This window comes from Carcharhinus amblyrhynchos, unplaced genomic scaffold, assembly GCF_965287045.1.
Source record: "Carcharhinus amblyrhynchos unplaced genomic scaffold, sCarAmb.v2.hapA scaffold_39, whole genome shotgun sequence".
Taxonomy (NCBI): domain Eukaryota; kingdom Metazoa; phylum Chordata; class Chondrichthyes; order Carcharhiniformes; family Carcharhinidae; genus Carcharhinus; species Carcharhinus amblyrhynchos.
In genome coordinates, this window is record NW_027649780.1 from 6596167 (window position 1) to 6611420 (window position 15254).

Consider the following 15254-nt stretch of genomic DNA (forward strand, 5'->3'; position numbering starts at 1 on the left):
TCAAGGATAATTAGGAATAGACAATAAAAATACTGGCCTAGTCGGTGACACCCACACCCCATGAAAGAAAATGTATGTTCAAACAAGACTTAATTAAGGCAGGACAGGATTCTTTGGATTATAAGTTTTACAACATTAAATTAACATTAAAATTATTATTAAAGGATAGGGGTTTGCCTATCAATCCAGGGAAATTTCCAAGATGATGCTGGAGTGTGGCAACTTCTTGCAAGCTGTGCCCAGCAAACCCTCTAATTCTATCTTCTACTCATTCTACGCTTCTAAAACTTTATTCTAACTCTTATGACTAACACTGTATTCTGCATCCTCTCCTCTACGTAAGGTATTCTTTGTCTGTATAGCACACAAGAAACAATACTTTTCACTGTATGTTCATACATTGACGATAATAAATCAAATCAGACAGTGATTTTTGCAACTTTGTCTAGGTGTTAATCCATCACAGCATTCCGCTCTCAAAACTCTGTCTCAGACACAGTCCCACTTGCTAACATGGACATGTGAATCTTGCCTTGAGTGAGTGTCTTCAGTAATCAGCCAGCAACAAATCATTACAGAGCCCTGGCTTTTAACCCCTGAGTGGCCAGCACCCTGTGTCAGAGTCAAGCTTTTCCTCAGTTAATAATTAGCTCAAGCTGCTGCTTGGGTTAATCCAATTAGTTCTTAGGCACGTTGGCCACCCAGCCTCGGTACATCAGAGAAGAATACAAGAGAGCTAAAATCTCTTGATTTTGAAGTATTTTGCTATCCACTGGATCAAACTAAAGATTATAATGTACCATTCCTCGGGACCTTTATCAGGAATCTTTCATTATTAGAACAGTTTGTCTGAAATTACTGTTTCTCACACAAACAGAGAGACATGTAATAATTCAACTTGACAAGTTTTGGATGAAAATCCAGTCTTTCCAATATGATCATTGATTCATTATTTACAACTTAATCAAGGTTCATCAATTGTACAATAATCTGTTTCATGACTGGTTACTCCCTTCATAGTTTGATTCATATATGTGGTCAATAAAGAAAACAAAATGAACTATTTCATCACATCGAGTCATAAAGGTTTACAACATGGAAACAGGTCCTTCGGCCCAACTTGTCCATGGTGCCCTTTTTTTTGAACCCCTAAACTAATCCCAATTGCCTGCATTTGGCCCGTATCCTTCTATACCCATCTTACCCATGTAACTATCTAAATGCTTTTTCAAAGACAACATTGTACCCGCCTCTACTACTACCTCTGACAGCCTGTTCCAGATGCTCACCACTCTCTGTGAAAAAATTGCCCCGTGGATACTTTTGTATCTCTCACCTTAAACCTATGCCCTATAGTTTTAGACTCCCCTACCTTTGGGAAAAGGTATTGACTATCTAGCTGCTCTATGCCCCTCATTATTTTACAGACCTCTATAAGATCATCCCTCAGCCTCCTACGCTCCAGAGAAAAATCCCCAGTCTATCCAGCCTCTCCTTATAACTCAATCCATCAAGTCCCGGTAGCATCCTAGTAAATCTTTTCTGCATTCTTTCTAGTTTAATAATATACTGTCTATAATAAGGTGACCAGAATGGCACACAATATTCCAAATGTGGCCTTACCAATGTCTTGTATAAATTCAACAAAAAATTCCAACTCCTGTATTCAATGTTCTGACCGATGAAACCAAGCATACTGAATGCCTACTGCACCTAAGCTACACATCTTGGGATGCCAAGGGGCAACTTAGCATAGCCAATCAAGCTGACCTGTACATCATTGGCCTGTGGGAGAGAACAGGAGCACCCGGAGGAAACACATGCAGATCTGGGGAGAACATGCAAACTCTGCACAAACAGTGACCGAAGCCAGGAATTGAACCTGGGTCACTGGCGCTTTGAGGCAGCAAATCTCTTTTAAGGTTCCCCCTTGTCCTAGCTCTAAACTCACATCTTACTCCAGTTTCTCTCACCTCCTCTTAGACTTCAGGATGGTGCAAGCAGGCATTTAAGATGCATTTTCATGAACACCTGAAATGCTATAGCATAAACTGGATTTGAACCTGGATCCCCGGAGCTGTGTGGCGTAACTGTTGTTCCATTCTTTTTGCTGCTTGATGCTTAGTGACAACATATAGAAGCCCTGCTCAGGGCTCTGACCCCTGGTCAGAGCTGATTGTGTAGTGAGGTTATCAATGGGTTTCAAATGTAAATTCCCACGCAATGAAGAGCAGAATCATGTGAGTTTTTTCCTGCTCCACCGTCTGAACCAATAACTGTCTGCACCAAGTGAAGTGCTGGATGATGGGATTGGAATAGATTGGTGTTCGATGGCCAGTGCAGACACGATGGGCTAAAAGGCCTCTTTTTGTGCTGTCAAACTTCATGAGGAAGGAGGGTTGTTGATGTGATGTCTGGCTGGGTGATATTTGGAGGAGCTGTCTCCCTGGGGCTGAACTAAAGCATTCCATAATAATGTGAGCCTTGTAAGGAGCTCTTGGCGACACATAAAATCTCCACACTCTGCTGAGTGACACTTTTTTATGTATTTCAGCCAGTGTGGGGAAAGACCCTGAGTGACAGCTCAGGAATTTAACAGCCAGGTACTGTGAACTCACTCACAAATCACATATGACACATTGGAAGTTGCGATACATTCAAATTTTAACTACTGTTCATAGAATCATGGAATCCCTACAGTTCAGAAGAGGCTATTCGACCTATCAAATCTGCATTGACTCTCTGACAGAGTATCTCACCCAGGCCCTTTCCTCTGCTCTATTCCTCCAACCCCACACACTACCATGGCTAATCCATCTAACCGACACATCTTTGGACTGTCGGAGGAAACCAGAGCACCCAAAGGAAACCCACACAGACATAGGGAGAGCATGACAGACAGTCACCCAAGCAGGATTTGAACCCAGGTTAGGCTGTGTGGCCTGACTGCCATTCCACTCTTTCTGCTGCTTAATGCTCAGTGACAACATACGAAAGCCCTGGTCAGAGCTGATTGTGTAGTGAGTTTATCAATGGGTTTTGAATGTAAGTTCACACACAATGAAGATCAGAATCATGTGAGCTTTTTCCTGCTCCACCGTCCGCACCATGTTGTTGCCTAACAAGAGGCATACACATGGTGGGTCGTGCGTGGGCTGCTCTTGGATATTTTGAGAGTAGCCTAGTACTTCACGTCGTTTGTGTACGCTTAAAACTGGACCAGCAGATGGGCACCACAACAGCTCAGTGACTATCACTGTTTGCTGTGCAGATACATGGATTTGGGCCAATGTCTGTGGGAGTTTGCGCATTCTCCCTGTGGTTGCGTGGGTTTCCTCCGGGTGCTCCGGTTTCCTCCCACACCCCAAAGATGAGCTCTTCGGCTGATTGGTGGAACAAATTGTCCCTAAATTATTCTCCCCTTAATCTGGTCTCCAATGGGGGTACTATAAGCAGAAACATGGGTCAAGGGTGGAGGAGGAAAAGCACGTTGTTAAGATGGCGGCGCGGGCTCGTTGGGCCGAAGGGCCTGTTTCCCGTGCTGTGTTGTTCTTTGTTTTGTTATTTACCAAATATAAAAATACTTTATGAAATGAGCAGTTTCCAATAAAATGAGTAAAATCCGAAACCAAAGACCACCAGCATCTCATTAACTTCATTTAACGAACTGGAATGTGTTTAATCGACCTTAATGACTATTTTTATCTAGGACGTTACTGACACAGAATATTAGAACATGTTTTTATTGGATGGTGGGCTAATATAACTATCAGGGGATTTGATATAAATCCTATCAAACGTTACATTTTCAATCCAGCTTTCCAAAGAGAGAATACAGTCAGCAGCAGCTTCGAACTATCTAGTCAGTGAAAACAGAATGTCATTGAGGCAGCGACACACTGAGACCACACATGAGTCAGAGCCTTTCCACATTATGTTTATTTTAAAAATAAAGAACTTATAAACTTCCCAAGACAGCTTCTCCTGCAAATGCAACAATGTAACAGCTGCACGTTCACCTCCTCCCTACTCACCATCCAGGGGTTACACGAATGGCCTCAATCCCAAAATGTCAAATAGTTTGAAATCACATTTTGGAAATGGAGTAAGGGTGATTTATTCAAAATAAATTGACACGATATATTTTATATATAGATACTAAGTTAAAAGATTTAATATATACACTGTATGTGGCATCTGTACTATCTTATCCATGTAATGAAGTAAACGCAACAAAATTCAACAAAATACAAAAGGTATTGTTACTGAGAGAATACGTCATCAATATTTGATTTAATTTATTGTTGCATGTACTGGGATACTGTGAAAAACATTGTTTCTGGTGCACTATAGCAACAAGCTATGCCGTTCATAGAGTACAGAGGGGAAAAAGAAAGGATATGGTGCAGATGATAGTGCTGTAGTGTTGTCAAAAATGGACACTGAAGCTCTGAAAATTAGTGAGATCGCCAGAATATTAAACTCCAGCGAGTCATATCAGCAGGAACAAAACCACGTATCAATACTAAACAAGATAAACAGCAGCAGTAACAGTAGAATCGAACCCTTGCAGTCACTATTGAACCTGCTGATGTCTCAGGAACCATTGTGACTGACTGAATCTCTTCCCACACACAGAGCAGTTAAATGGCCTCTTAGTGTGAGTGCATTGGTGAGCCAGCAGGTTGAAAAGCTTTGCGAACCCCACGCATGGAGCAAGTGAACGGCCTCTGCCCAGTGTGAACTCGCTGGTGAGCAGTGAGGTTGGATGACCGATTGAATCCTTTCCCACACATGGAGCAGATGAATGGCCTCTCTCCAGTGTGAACTCGCTGGTGTAAAACAAGATTGGATGACTGCCTGAAAGTCTTTCCACAGTCAGTGCAGCTGAATGGCTTCTCCTCAGTGTGAATTCGTTGGTGTCTCAGCAGGGTGGGTAGAAGTGTGAATCCCTTCCCACACGTGGAACAAGTAAATGGCCTCTCCCCAGTGTGAATCCGTTGGTGTGCAATGAGACAGGTTGCCTGTCTAAAATTCTTTCCACAGGAAGTGCAGCTGAATGGCTTTTGAGTGTGAATCCGCTGGTGTGACAGCAGGTGGGATGACCCAGTGAATCCTTCCCCACACATGGAGCAGGTGAAAGGCCTCTCCCCAGTGTGAACTCGCTGATGTAATGTGAAGTTGGATGACTGAGTGAACCTTTTTCCACACTCAGGACAGGTGAACAGTCCCTCCCCAGTGTGAGTGCGTTGGTGTGCCGTGAGTGCTGAAGAATGCCTGAACCTTTTTCCACAGGTAGTGCAGCTGAATGGCTTCTCCTCAGTGTGAATTCGCTGGTGTGATGAAAGACCAGATAACTGAGTGAAAGCCTTCCCACACACAGAGCAGGTGAATGCCCTCTTCCCTGTGTGAACTCGCTGGTGTAATGATAGGTTGGATGACTGAGTAAATCCTTTTCCACATATAGAACAGGTGGATGGCCTCTCCCCAGTGTGACTGCGTTGATGGTTTTCCAGCAGGGATGGATAATTGAATCCTTTACCACAATCTTCACATTTCCACCGTTTCTCCATGGTGCCAGTGTCCCTGTGTCTCTCCAGGTTGGATAATCAGTTCAAGTCTTGTCCAAACATTGAACAAATGTATGATTTTTCCTTATATTTTGCAATGTTTTCTCAAGCCGAATAACTGGTTAAAGCTCTTTCCAGTCAGTTCACTGGAACACTCACTCGGGTGGGTGTGTGTCGATGCTTTTCCAGTCACTGATGGTTGAAATGTGTTCTTTTAGAACAGTTGATCATTTATCCTTTCACATTCAAAGACCGATGATATTCAGATCCTGATAAATGGAGTTACTCAACCCGAGCTTGATCTGACTTTTCTCATCTGCAAACCCTTCTCTTCTGATCTCCTGTAGAAGCAGTTCACAAACTCCGGCACAAACAAGAGCCAAGGCCAGCAATGACACTGCGCATGTCCCACATCACAATGCTCGGACGCTGACTGACGGCAGGCGCGGACCAATAGGAAGAGGGGGCAACTGGAAATAAGTGTGGGAGCGGCTGGCCCTCTAACCAATCAGAGTGAATGAGGGGCAGGGCTGGAGGACCGCGTGGGAGCGGCTGGTCCTCCAACCATTCAGAGTGAAGGAGGGGCAGGGCTGGAGGACCGCGTGGGAGGCCAGTCCTCCAACTAATCAGAGTGAAGGAGGGGCGGGGCTGGAGGACCACGTGGGAGAGGCTGGTCCTCTAACCAATCAGAGTGAATGAGGGGCGGGGGGGCAGGTCGGGAGTGGAGCATGCGCGGCATTGGTAAGGCGGTTGTGAGCCTCGCAATGGAGCGAGCGCTCTGAGCATGCTCAGTGTCAGTCATGGTGTTGGGGAGGAGATTGTGAACACAGGGTAGGAATGGAAACCACGGCTGCACTGGAAAGGGCACCAACTTCTGGCTTCGGCCGCGGCCCCTGACTTTCCCATGGGAACAGGCCCAAAGGGGGCGGCCTCGCTAGCTGCCATCTTACGAGTGTGAATGAGGGTGATCAGAGAGGCGGGGCTTCCTCCCCGGTAATGAGCCTGGGTTAACGAGGCAACCGTTCGTCGCCATCTTGGGAGAGGAAATGGGTCTGGTTCAGATGTGGTGCAAGGGTGGCCATCTTGATAAGGGAATAGTGAGTGGGCGGGGCTTCTCCCAGTTGCGAGGTGCGAGTTACCCAGGCAACCGGCCGCGGCCATCTTGGAGCGGGTTCAGGTCTTTCCCTGAGAGACAGAGAGTGGGACTGACAAACTGGGGGAGAGAATATTCCAGAGAAACCAGACCTGTCTGCTCTCAATTTCTGTCCTGTACTCTTTGTGAGCACTCCTTTCAAACCATTTTCCAGGGGAGGATTTCCACAAATTAAAACAAACATCAAAATCTGACAGATTCATCAGGAGCTGAATATCATTGAATGTGGAAGTAGAAATATTTTTCTGTTCTGTCTGTGTGAAAAGATTTCAAACATCAACGTGACTGGAAAGCACCAAGACACACAGAAGCTAGAGTGTTCGAGCGAGCTAACTATGGAAAGAGCTTCAATCATTTAGACAGCCTGAAAAACATCACACCGTTCACACCGAGGAGAAACTGTACACGTGTTGTGTGTGTGTGTGGACGAGGCTTCAACTGATTGTCCAACCAGGAGAGACACAAGGGCATTGGCAACATGAAGAAACAGTGGAAATGTGGGGATTGTGAGAAGGGATTCAATTATGCATCCCGCCTGGAAATCCGTCAACACTGGGAACAGCATCACAGAGAGACTGTGGAAATATGAGGATTGTGGTGAAGGATTCTATTATCCATGTCAGCTGGAAATCCATTGACAGTCATGCTGGGGAGAAGCTATTCACCTCTTATATGTGTGGAAAAGGATTTATTAAGGCAGCGAGCCTCCTGTCACACTTGCGAATTCACACTGAGGAAAGACCTTATAGTTGCACATACTGTGAAAGGAGGTTTAAACAGTCATCTATCCTCACTGCACATCAGCGAATTCACACTGGGATGTGACCATTCAGCTGTTCCGTATCTGAGAAGAGATTTACTCAGTTATCTCACCCTGCTAACATTACCAGTCCTTCATCCTGTTAATACGCCAATGCATTCACGCTGGGGAGAAGCAATTCATCTGCTCCAAATGTGAGAAAGGATTTAACTCAGTTGTCTGGCCTTTGGCCACACCACAGAATTCACACTGAGGACAGACCATACTCCTGCTCTGTCTATGGGAAGGGATTTACTCAGTTATCTCACCCTGCTAACATAGAGAAATCACACTGGGAATAAGTCATACAGCTGCACTTCTTGTGGGAAGAGCTTCAGGTCTTCATCCAACCTCAGTGCACACAAGCATGTTCACGCTGGGGAGAAATCATTCACCTGCTCTGACTGTGGGGTGGAATTCACTCAGTCAGCCAACCTGGTGGTACACAAGAGAATTCACACTGAGGAGAAACCATTTAACTGCACCTCCTGTGGAAAGAGCTTCAGGCAGTTATCCACACTCACTGCACACCAACGCACACACTGGGGAGAGGCCATTCACCTGCGCTGTGTGGGGGAAGGGATTCACTCAGTCAGCCAGCCTCATGTTACACCAAGTTCACACTGAGGAGAGGCCGTTCAACTGCATTCACTGTGGAAAGAAATTCACTTTGGTTCAGACAAGAGTTTAACCAATTAAGGCAAAGGCAGAATTCTCTGGATAGTAAATTTAAATAAGTTTATTCATGAACAAGGTTTACTGAATCACTTTAAGACATTGGCTTTTATAACTTGAAGTGGGTGATCAATCTGAAAGGTTAAACCCTCTCTGGCTCCTTCTTTGAGAGGACTTTTTGTGGAATTCAGCCTTGGAAGTTTGGATCCTCCTTTGACAGGAGTTTCCTTGAAACTAGGCCTCAGGACTCTTCAGTATTTGGCTCACAGGGAAGACCTTTGGAACCTCTGCTTTTATCCCCCTACATCAGAATTGGGTCTGTTTGACATGACAATTAGTCAATTTGGTTAGATTAATTGGATCCCCAATACTTACACCACTTTTCCCTTCATCTTAGTCAGGAATACAACAGAATTGTTTCACACTATCCCTTTATCTGATTCCATACAGTTTTATCTTGTTCACATAGTTTCAAATATTGAAAGGTTTGAAGGTCTCTCTCGCCAGTACATTAGTACATTTATCTTCATTGCACATTCTTTACGTACGCAGCAATAAGCTTTTACGTTTTTACAGTAAATAAAACTCAGTCTTTTACGATAACCACTGATTCATTAATTGTAATTGAATACAATCATCTGTTAGTGACTGGGAGCTAATTAATACAGGATTCTTTAATTCATTTGGTTAATACAAGATTCACTGGTTCAAAAAGACACACAATGGAAGATAATAGGTTTCTTTCTTATTCACCTTGATCAGATCGAACAATTGACCTTATTCTTGAGCCAGATTTGACGGAATATAATGTCCTGCAGCTTATCAAAATGATAAAAGAAATTCTTAGTTTAAACAATTTCTGCTGGCTATACAGTTTGCACAAGCATTTAGATGAATACAGCATTAATTTTTAAAATAAAGCTTCATTCACATGTTAGAGTTTAAGATGGCTTCCTTGACCTTGTTACTTAGAATGTTCAAAGAACAATACAGCACAGTATCAGGCACTTTGGCCCACTAAGCCTGTGCCAATAGAGTTTCTATCTCTCTGTTCACCTCTTATCTGTCTATCTACCTTGGACATTGCTAATGTGCCTGCTTGCATCCCTTCCACTGGGAGTGCATTCCAGACACTCAGCACCTCTATAGAGTCATAGAGGTTAACAGCATGGAAACAGGCCCTTTGGCTCAACTTGTCTATGCTGCCCCTTTTTTTAAATGACTAAGCTAGTCCCAATTGCCTGCATTTGGCCCATATCCCTTGATAGCAATCTTACTCGTAACAGTCTAAATGTTTTTCAAAAGACAAAATTGTACCCGCCTCTACTACTACCTCTGGCAACTTGTTCCAGATACTCACCATGCTGTGTCTGAAAAGTCACGCCCCTGGACCCTTTTGTATCTCTCCCCTCTCATCTTAAACCTATGGCCTCTAGTTTTACACTTCCCTACCTTGGAAAAAGATATTGATTATCTAGCTGATCTATGCCCCTCATTATTTTATAAACTTCTATAAGATCACCCCTAAGTCTCCTATGCGCCAGAGGAAAAACGTCCCAGTCTATCCAGCCTCTCCTTATAACTCAAACCATCAACTCCCAGAAGCATCCTAATAAATCTTTTCTGCATTCTTTCTAGTTTAATAATATCCTGTCTATAATAAGGTGGTAAAAAGTCTGACAACACCAGGTTTTAGTCCAACCGATTTATTTGATAGTAAACGCACAAGCTTTTGGGTTAGTCCCTTCGTCAGGTGAATGGAGAGTTCTGGCCTCAGACAGAGCATTTAAAGCACAGACAGTTTACAGATTACTGATTAGATTGTGAATCTTTACACCTAACCTGCTGTTCAAGTCTTGAAGTGGCTGACAATGTGCGTGGAAGGAGCACTGATCACAGGTTAAAGAGATGTGTATTGTCTCCAGACAGTACAGTGAGTGAGGTTTTGCAAACCCAGGCAAGTGTTGGGGGTTACAGATAGTGCGACATGAACCCAAGATCCTTGTTGAGACCGTCCTCATGAATAAGGTGACCAGAACTGTATACAGTATTACAAGTGGCCTTACCAATGTCTTGTGCAACTTCAACAAGATGTCCCAACTCCTATATCCAATGTTCTGACCAATGAAACCAAGCATGCCGGATGCCTTCTTCACCACCCTGTCCATCTGTGACTCCACTTTCAATGAGCTATGAACAAGTACCCCTAGATCTCTTTGTTCTACAACTCTCCCCAAAGCACTACCATTAACTAAGCCCTACCCTGGTTCGATCTATCAAAATGCATCACCTCGCACTAAATTAAATTCCATCTGTCAATCGTCAGCCCACTGGCCCAATAGATCAAGAACCCACTGCAATCCGAACTAACCTTCTTCACTGTCCACTATGCCACCCATCTTGGTGTTATCTGCAAACTTAGTAATCATGCCTCCTAAATTCTCATCCAAATCATTAATACAAATGACAAATAACAGTGGACCCAGCACCGATCCCTGAGGTACACCACTAGTCACAGGCTTCCAGTTTGAAAAACAACTCTCTACATCCACCCTCTGGTTTCTATCATCAAGCTAATTTTGCATCCATTTAGTTACCTCACATTGGATCCCGTGAGATTTAATCTTATGCAACAACCTACTATGTGGTATCTTATCAAAGGCCTTGCTAAAGTTCATGTAGACAACATCAACTGCACTGCCCTCATCTACCTTATTGGTTACGCCTTCAAAAAACTCAAACTTCTGAGACATGATTTTCCACTCACAAAGCCATGCTGACTGTCCCTAATGAGTCCTTGCCTCTCTAAATGCCTGTAGATTCTGTCTCTCAGAATACCTTCTACCAGGGTACCCACTACAGATGTGAGGCTCTTTAAAGTGCATCAAGGTAGAGAAATCCCCAGGGCCTAATGAAGTGTATCCCAGGACATTGTGGGAGGCTAGGGAGGAAATTGCAAGTTCCCTAGCAGAGATATTTGAATTGACATCCACAGGTGAGGTGCCTGAAGATTGGAGGGTGGCAAATGTTGTGCCTTTGTTTAAAAACGGGGAAGCAAAGTTGTGAGACTGCCCAGTTCAGCAGAAAGAAACTGACCCTCCCACCTCAACTGTCAGAGTGAACATATTTCAGTGCTGGATGTGATTAACAGCAGCAATAACAGCAGAATCCAACGACTGTAATCAATTATGAACTCGCTGGTGTCTCAATAGGGTAGATGATTGAGTAAATCCTTTCCCACAGTCAGAGCAGGTGAATGGTCTCTCCCCAGTGTGGACTCGTTGGTGTCTTCTCAGGTTGGACAAGTCTCGGAACTGCTTCCCACAATCAGAGCAGGTGAATGGTCTCTCCCCAGTGTGAACGCGCTGGTGTTTTTGCAGAGTGGATGAATCTTTGAATTTCTTTGCGCACACTGTGCAGATGAACGGCTTCTCCTCAGTGTGAATTCGTTGGTGTGTCAGCAGATGGGTTGAATTTTTGAATCCCTTCCCACAGTCAGAACAGAAGAATGACCTCTCCTCAGTGTGAACCTGTCGGTGTCGCATCAGGTTGGATAACCATCTAAACCTTCTCGCGCAGTGAGAGCAGCTGAATTGTTTCTGCTCAGTGTGAACTCGCTGGTGTGTCTGCAGGTTGGATGACTGAGTGAATCCTTTTCCACACTGAGAGCAGGTAAACGGCCTCTCCCCAGTGTGAGCTCGCTGGTGTGTCAGCAAATCGGATAACTGATTGAATCTCTTCCCACACTCAGAGCAGCTGAATGGCCTCTCCCCAGTGTGAATTCGCTGGTGTGTCTGCAGGTTGGATAACTGAGTGAATCCTTTCCCACACTCAGAGCAAACAAATGGCCTCTCCCCAGAGTGAACTCGCTGATGTATCTTCAGGGTGGATGAATGTTTGAAACCTTTCCCACATGCTGTGCAGGTGAATGGCCTTTCCTTCATGTGAATTCGCTGGTGTGTCAGCAGGTGGGATGAATTTGTGAATCCCTTCCCACAATTAGAGCAGGTAAACGGCCGCTCCCCGGTGTGAATACGTCGATGAGTTTCTAGTTTTGAGGGGGTTATGAATCTCTTTCCACAGTCCTCACATTTCCATGGTTTCTCCGTGGTGTAGGTGTCCTCGTGTCTCTCCATGTTCAACAATCAAATTAAGTTTCCGCACACAGGACACACATAGGGTCTTTCCCGGCTCCAAATGGGAATGTTTCTTCAAGCTGTGTAACTGGTTAAGGCTGGAACAATCAGTTCAAAGTGTGTGTGCTGATGCTTTTCTAGTCACATTGAGAATTAATAACTGATGAAGCTGATAGAGCAGACAATTATTTCTCCATCTTGATTCAAAGGCCACTGATCTTCACTTTGCAATGAATCAACTGAATCTTTCAGAACCTGATGCAACGTTTGATTTGAGATTTCTGGCTTAAATCCTCACTTCTAACATCTGTAAAAGAAGTTGGCAAAAGTAATCAGCGTTAGTACAGGATAGACATTCAGAACAGACAATTCTAGTTTCTCTGGAGCATTTTGTCCCCCTTTCATTCCCCAAAAGCTGTAAGTTTCCATCTCACACATTGAGAGGAAATTCCCTAGTGGTATTATCGCTAGACTATTAATCCAAAATTCAGCTAATGTTTGGGGACCCAGGTTCGAATCCTGCCACAGCAAATGGTAGAATGTGAATTCAGTACAAACATGTGGAATTAAGAATCTATTGATGATTGTGAAACTATTGTTGATTGTTGGAAAACCCCATCACTAATGCTTTTTAGGGAAGGAAATCTGCCATCCTCACCTGGCATGGCCAACATGTGACACCAAAGGTACAGTAATGTGCTGATTCACATTGCCCTCTGAAACACCCCAGTAAACCAATCGGTTCAAGGGCACTGAGGGATGGGTAATAAATGCTGGCCAGCCAGCGATGATGTGGAGATGCTGGCGTTGGACTGGGGTAAATACAGTAAGACAATTCACAACACCAGGTTAAAAGTCCAACAGGTTCATTTGGTAGCAAAAGCCAGCGATGCTCATGTCTCATGAATGAAGAAAAAATAACTCTCCCTCCATTCTCACTCTGCTGGATATAATATTGAGCCTCCACAGGCTGATTGACAGAGCTGGGCCAAACTTTCCAGAGTCTACAACCTCCCTAGATTCACTCCCTTTCCCTTTCGTTGCAGCAAGTCAGCAATTCCCCCAGAATGAGAAGAAACAGAAAGGGGAAAAAAAGAAAGTATTTTACTCACAGATGTTGGCCTCTTTTAGGTGTGGCTTGTTATCCAACTGACCAACAAAAGAGGAAATTTCAGTCTGTCTGAAGTTCAATCTGCATTGTCACAAAGCTCGCGCTCTGATTGCCTGGAGGGCCACAGTCCTTCCGGTCCTCCAACTCTTCCCATTGGTCAACAATTCAAAGTGAAGGTCAGAGGGTGGGCTCTTCCGCCGGAACATGCACAGATTCCCCTCTCCCTTGGACATGCGCAGTCCCGGGCGGGGGGGAGGGGAGATGACCGAGCGGCTTCTGCCGCTTGACTGGAAACCTTGGCTCGAGGAGGGGCAGAGGGGAGGGGAACAATGAGTGGGGGCGGGGCTCCCGGGTCCGCGCAGGCCCGGCCTGCGCACTGGGACCCGCAGCCGTCACCGCGGAGCAGTGATTCCTAATGATTATTTCAATTATGGCTCCGCTGTGACGTCACAAAGCGGAAGTTGGCCAGTGATGATGTAATTTAGACAATGTCTGAGATCACCACTTGTTGGTCAGATCCGCTTTTCTGCGCAGTGCAACTTGGAGCACACGGTTAATTCACTGGGTTACAAGTCCTTCACGGCTCTTATCACAAATTTATGATGAAATAATTTAAATAATGCCTGAAAAAACTTTACTTCTTGGTCTGACCCCTTTTTCAGTGCAGTGCTATTTGGAGTATACCATTACTTCATCAACTATTAGGTTGCAAGTCCTCACAGTTCTTATGATGAAATAATTTAAACATAAGAACATAAGAAATAGGAGCAGGAGTAGGCCATCTAGCCCTTCGAGCCTGCCCCGCCATTCAATAAGATCATGGCTGATCTGTCGCTGCTCAGTTCCACTTTCCCGCTTTCTCCCCATAACCCTTAATCCCCTCTCTTATCAAAAACCCATCAACCCGCATCTTAAAAATATTTAGCGAGGCAGCCTCCACCACTTCAACGGGCAGAGAATTCCAGAGATTCACCACCCTTTGAGTGAAGAAGTTCCTCCTCAACTCCGTTCTAAACTGCCCCCCTTTTATCTTGAGGCTGTGCCCCCTAGTCCTACTGTCTTTTTTGAGCGGGAAGAGTCTCTCCACCTCTATCCTATCCATCCCATTCATCATCTTATACGTCTCAATGAGATCTCCCCTCATTCTTCTAAACTCTAACGAGTACAAGCCCAGTTTATTCAGCCTCTCCTCATAGCTCAACCCCCTCAACTCCGGTATCAGCCTAATAAACCTCCTCTGCATTCCCTCCAAGGCCAAAATATCTTTGCGCAGGTGCAGCGCCCAAAACTGCACACAGTACTCCAGCTGCGGCCTCACCAATGCCCTATACAGCTGCAGCAAGACCTCCCTACTTTTATATTCAATCCCCCTCGCTATGAAGGCCAGCATCCCATTTGCCTTCCTGACCACCTGCTGCACCTGCAAGCTGGGTTTTTGCAACTCATGCACAAGGACCCCGAGGTCCCTCTGCACCGTCGCCTGCTGCAGTTTTTCGCCCCGTAAGTAATAGTCCTTCCTACCATTCTTCCTACCAAAGTGGACCACCTCACACTTGCCAACATTAAATTCCATTTGCCATTTCCTGGCCCATTCGCCCAGCCTATCTAGATCCTTCTGCAGACTCTCCACACCCTCCGCACAATTTGCCGTTCCCCCAATCTTGGTGTCATCAGCAAATTTCGACACCCTACACTCGGTTCCGTCCTCCAGATCATCTATATAAATGGCAAAAAGCTGAGGCCCCAGCACCGACCCCTGGGGCACTCCACTAGTCACCATCCGCCAATCCGAATAGGACCCGTTGACCCC

At 44.9% G+C, this 15254-nt stretch overlaps 2 protein-coding genes across 2 annotated transcripts in view; one reads left to right on the forward strand and one right to left on the reverse strand.

The window, feature by feature from the left end:
• The window catches only part of LOC145363664 (uncharacterized), a 106206-nt gene that overhangs the window by 69888 nt on the left and 21064 nt on the right, over nucleotides 1–15254 (forward strand). The window lies entirely within an intron of this gene.
• LOC145363571 (uncharacterized) overlaps nucleotides 1–15254 on the reverse strand; it is a 53203-nt gene that overhangs the window by 12039 nt on the left and 25910 nt on the right. Inside the window, 2 exon segments of the mRNA XM_080218755.1 lie at nucleotides 4709–5594; nucleotides 11347–12268. Coding sequence (XP_080074881.1) covers nucleotides 4709–5594; nucleotides 11347–12268 — 1808 coding nt within the window.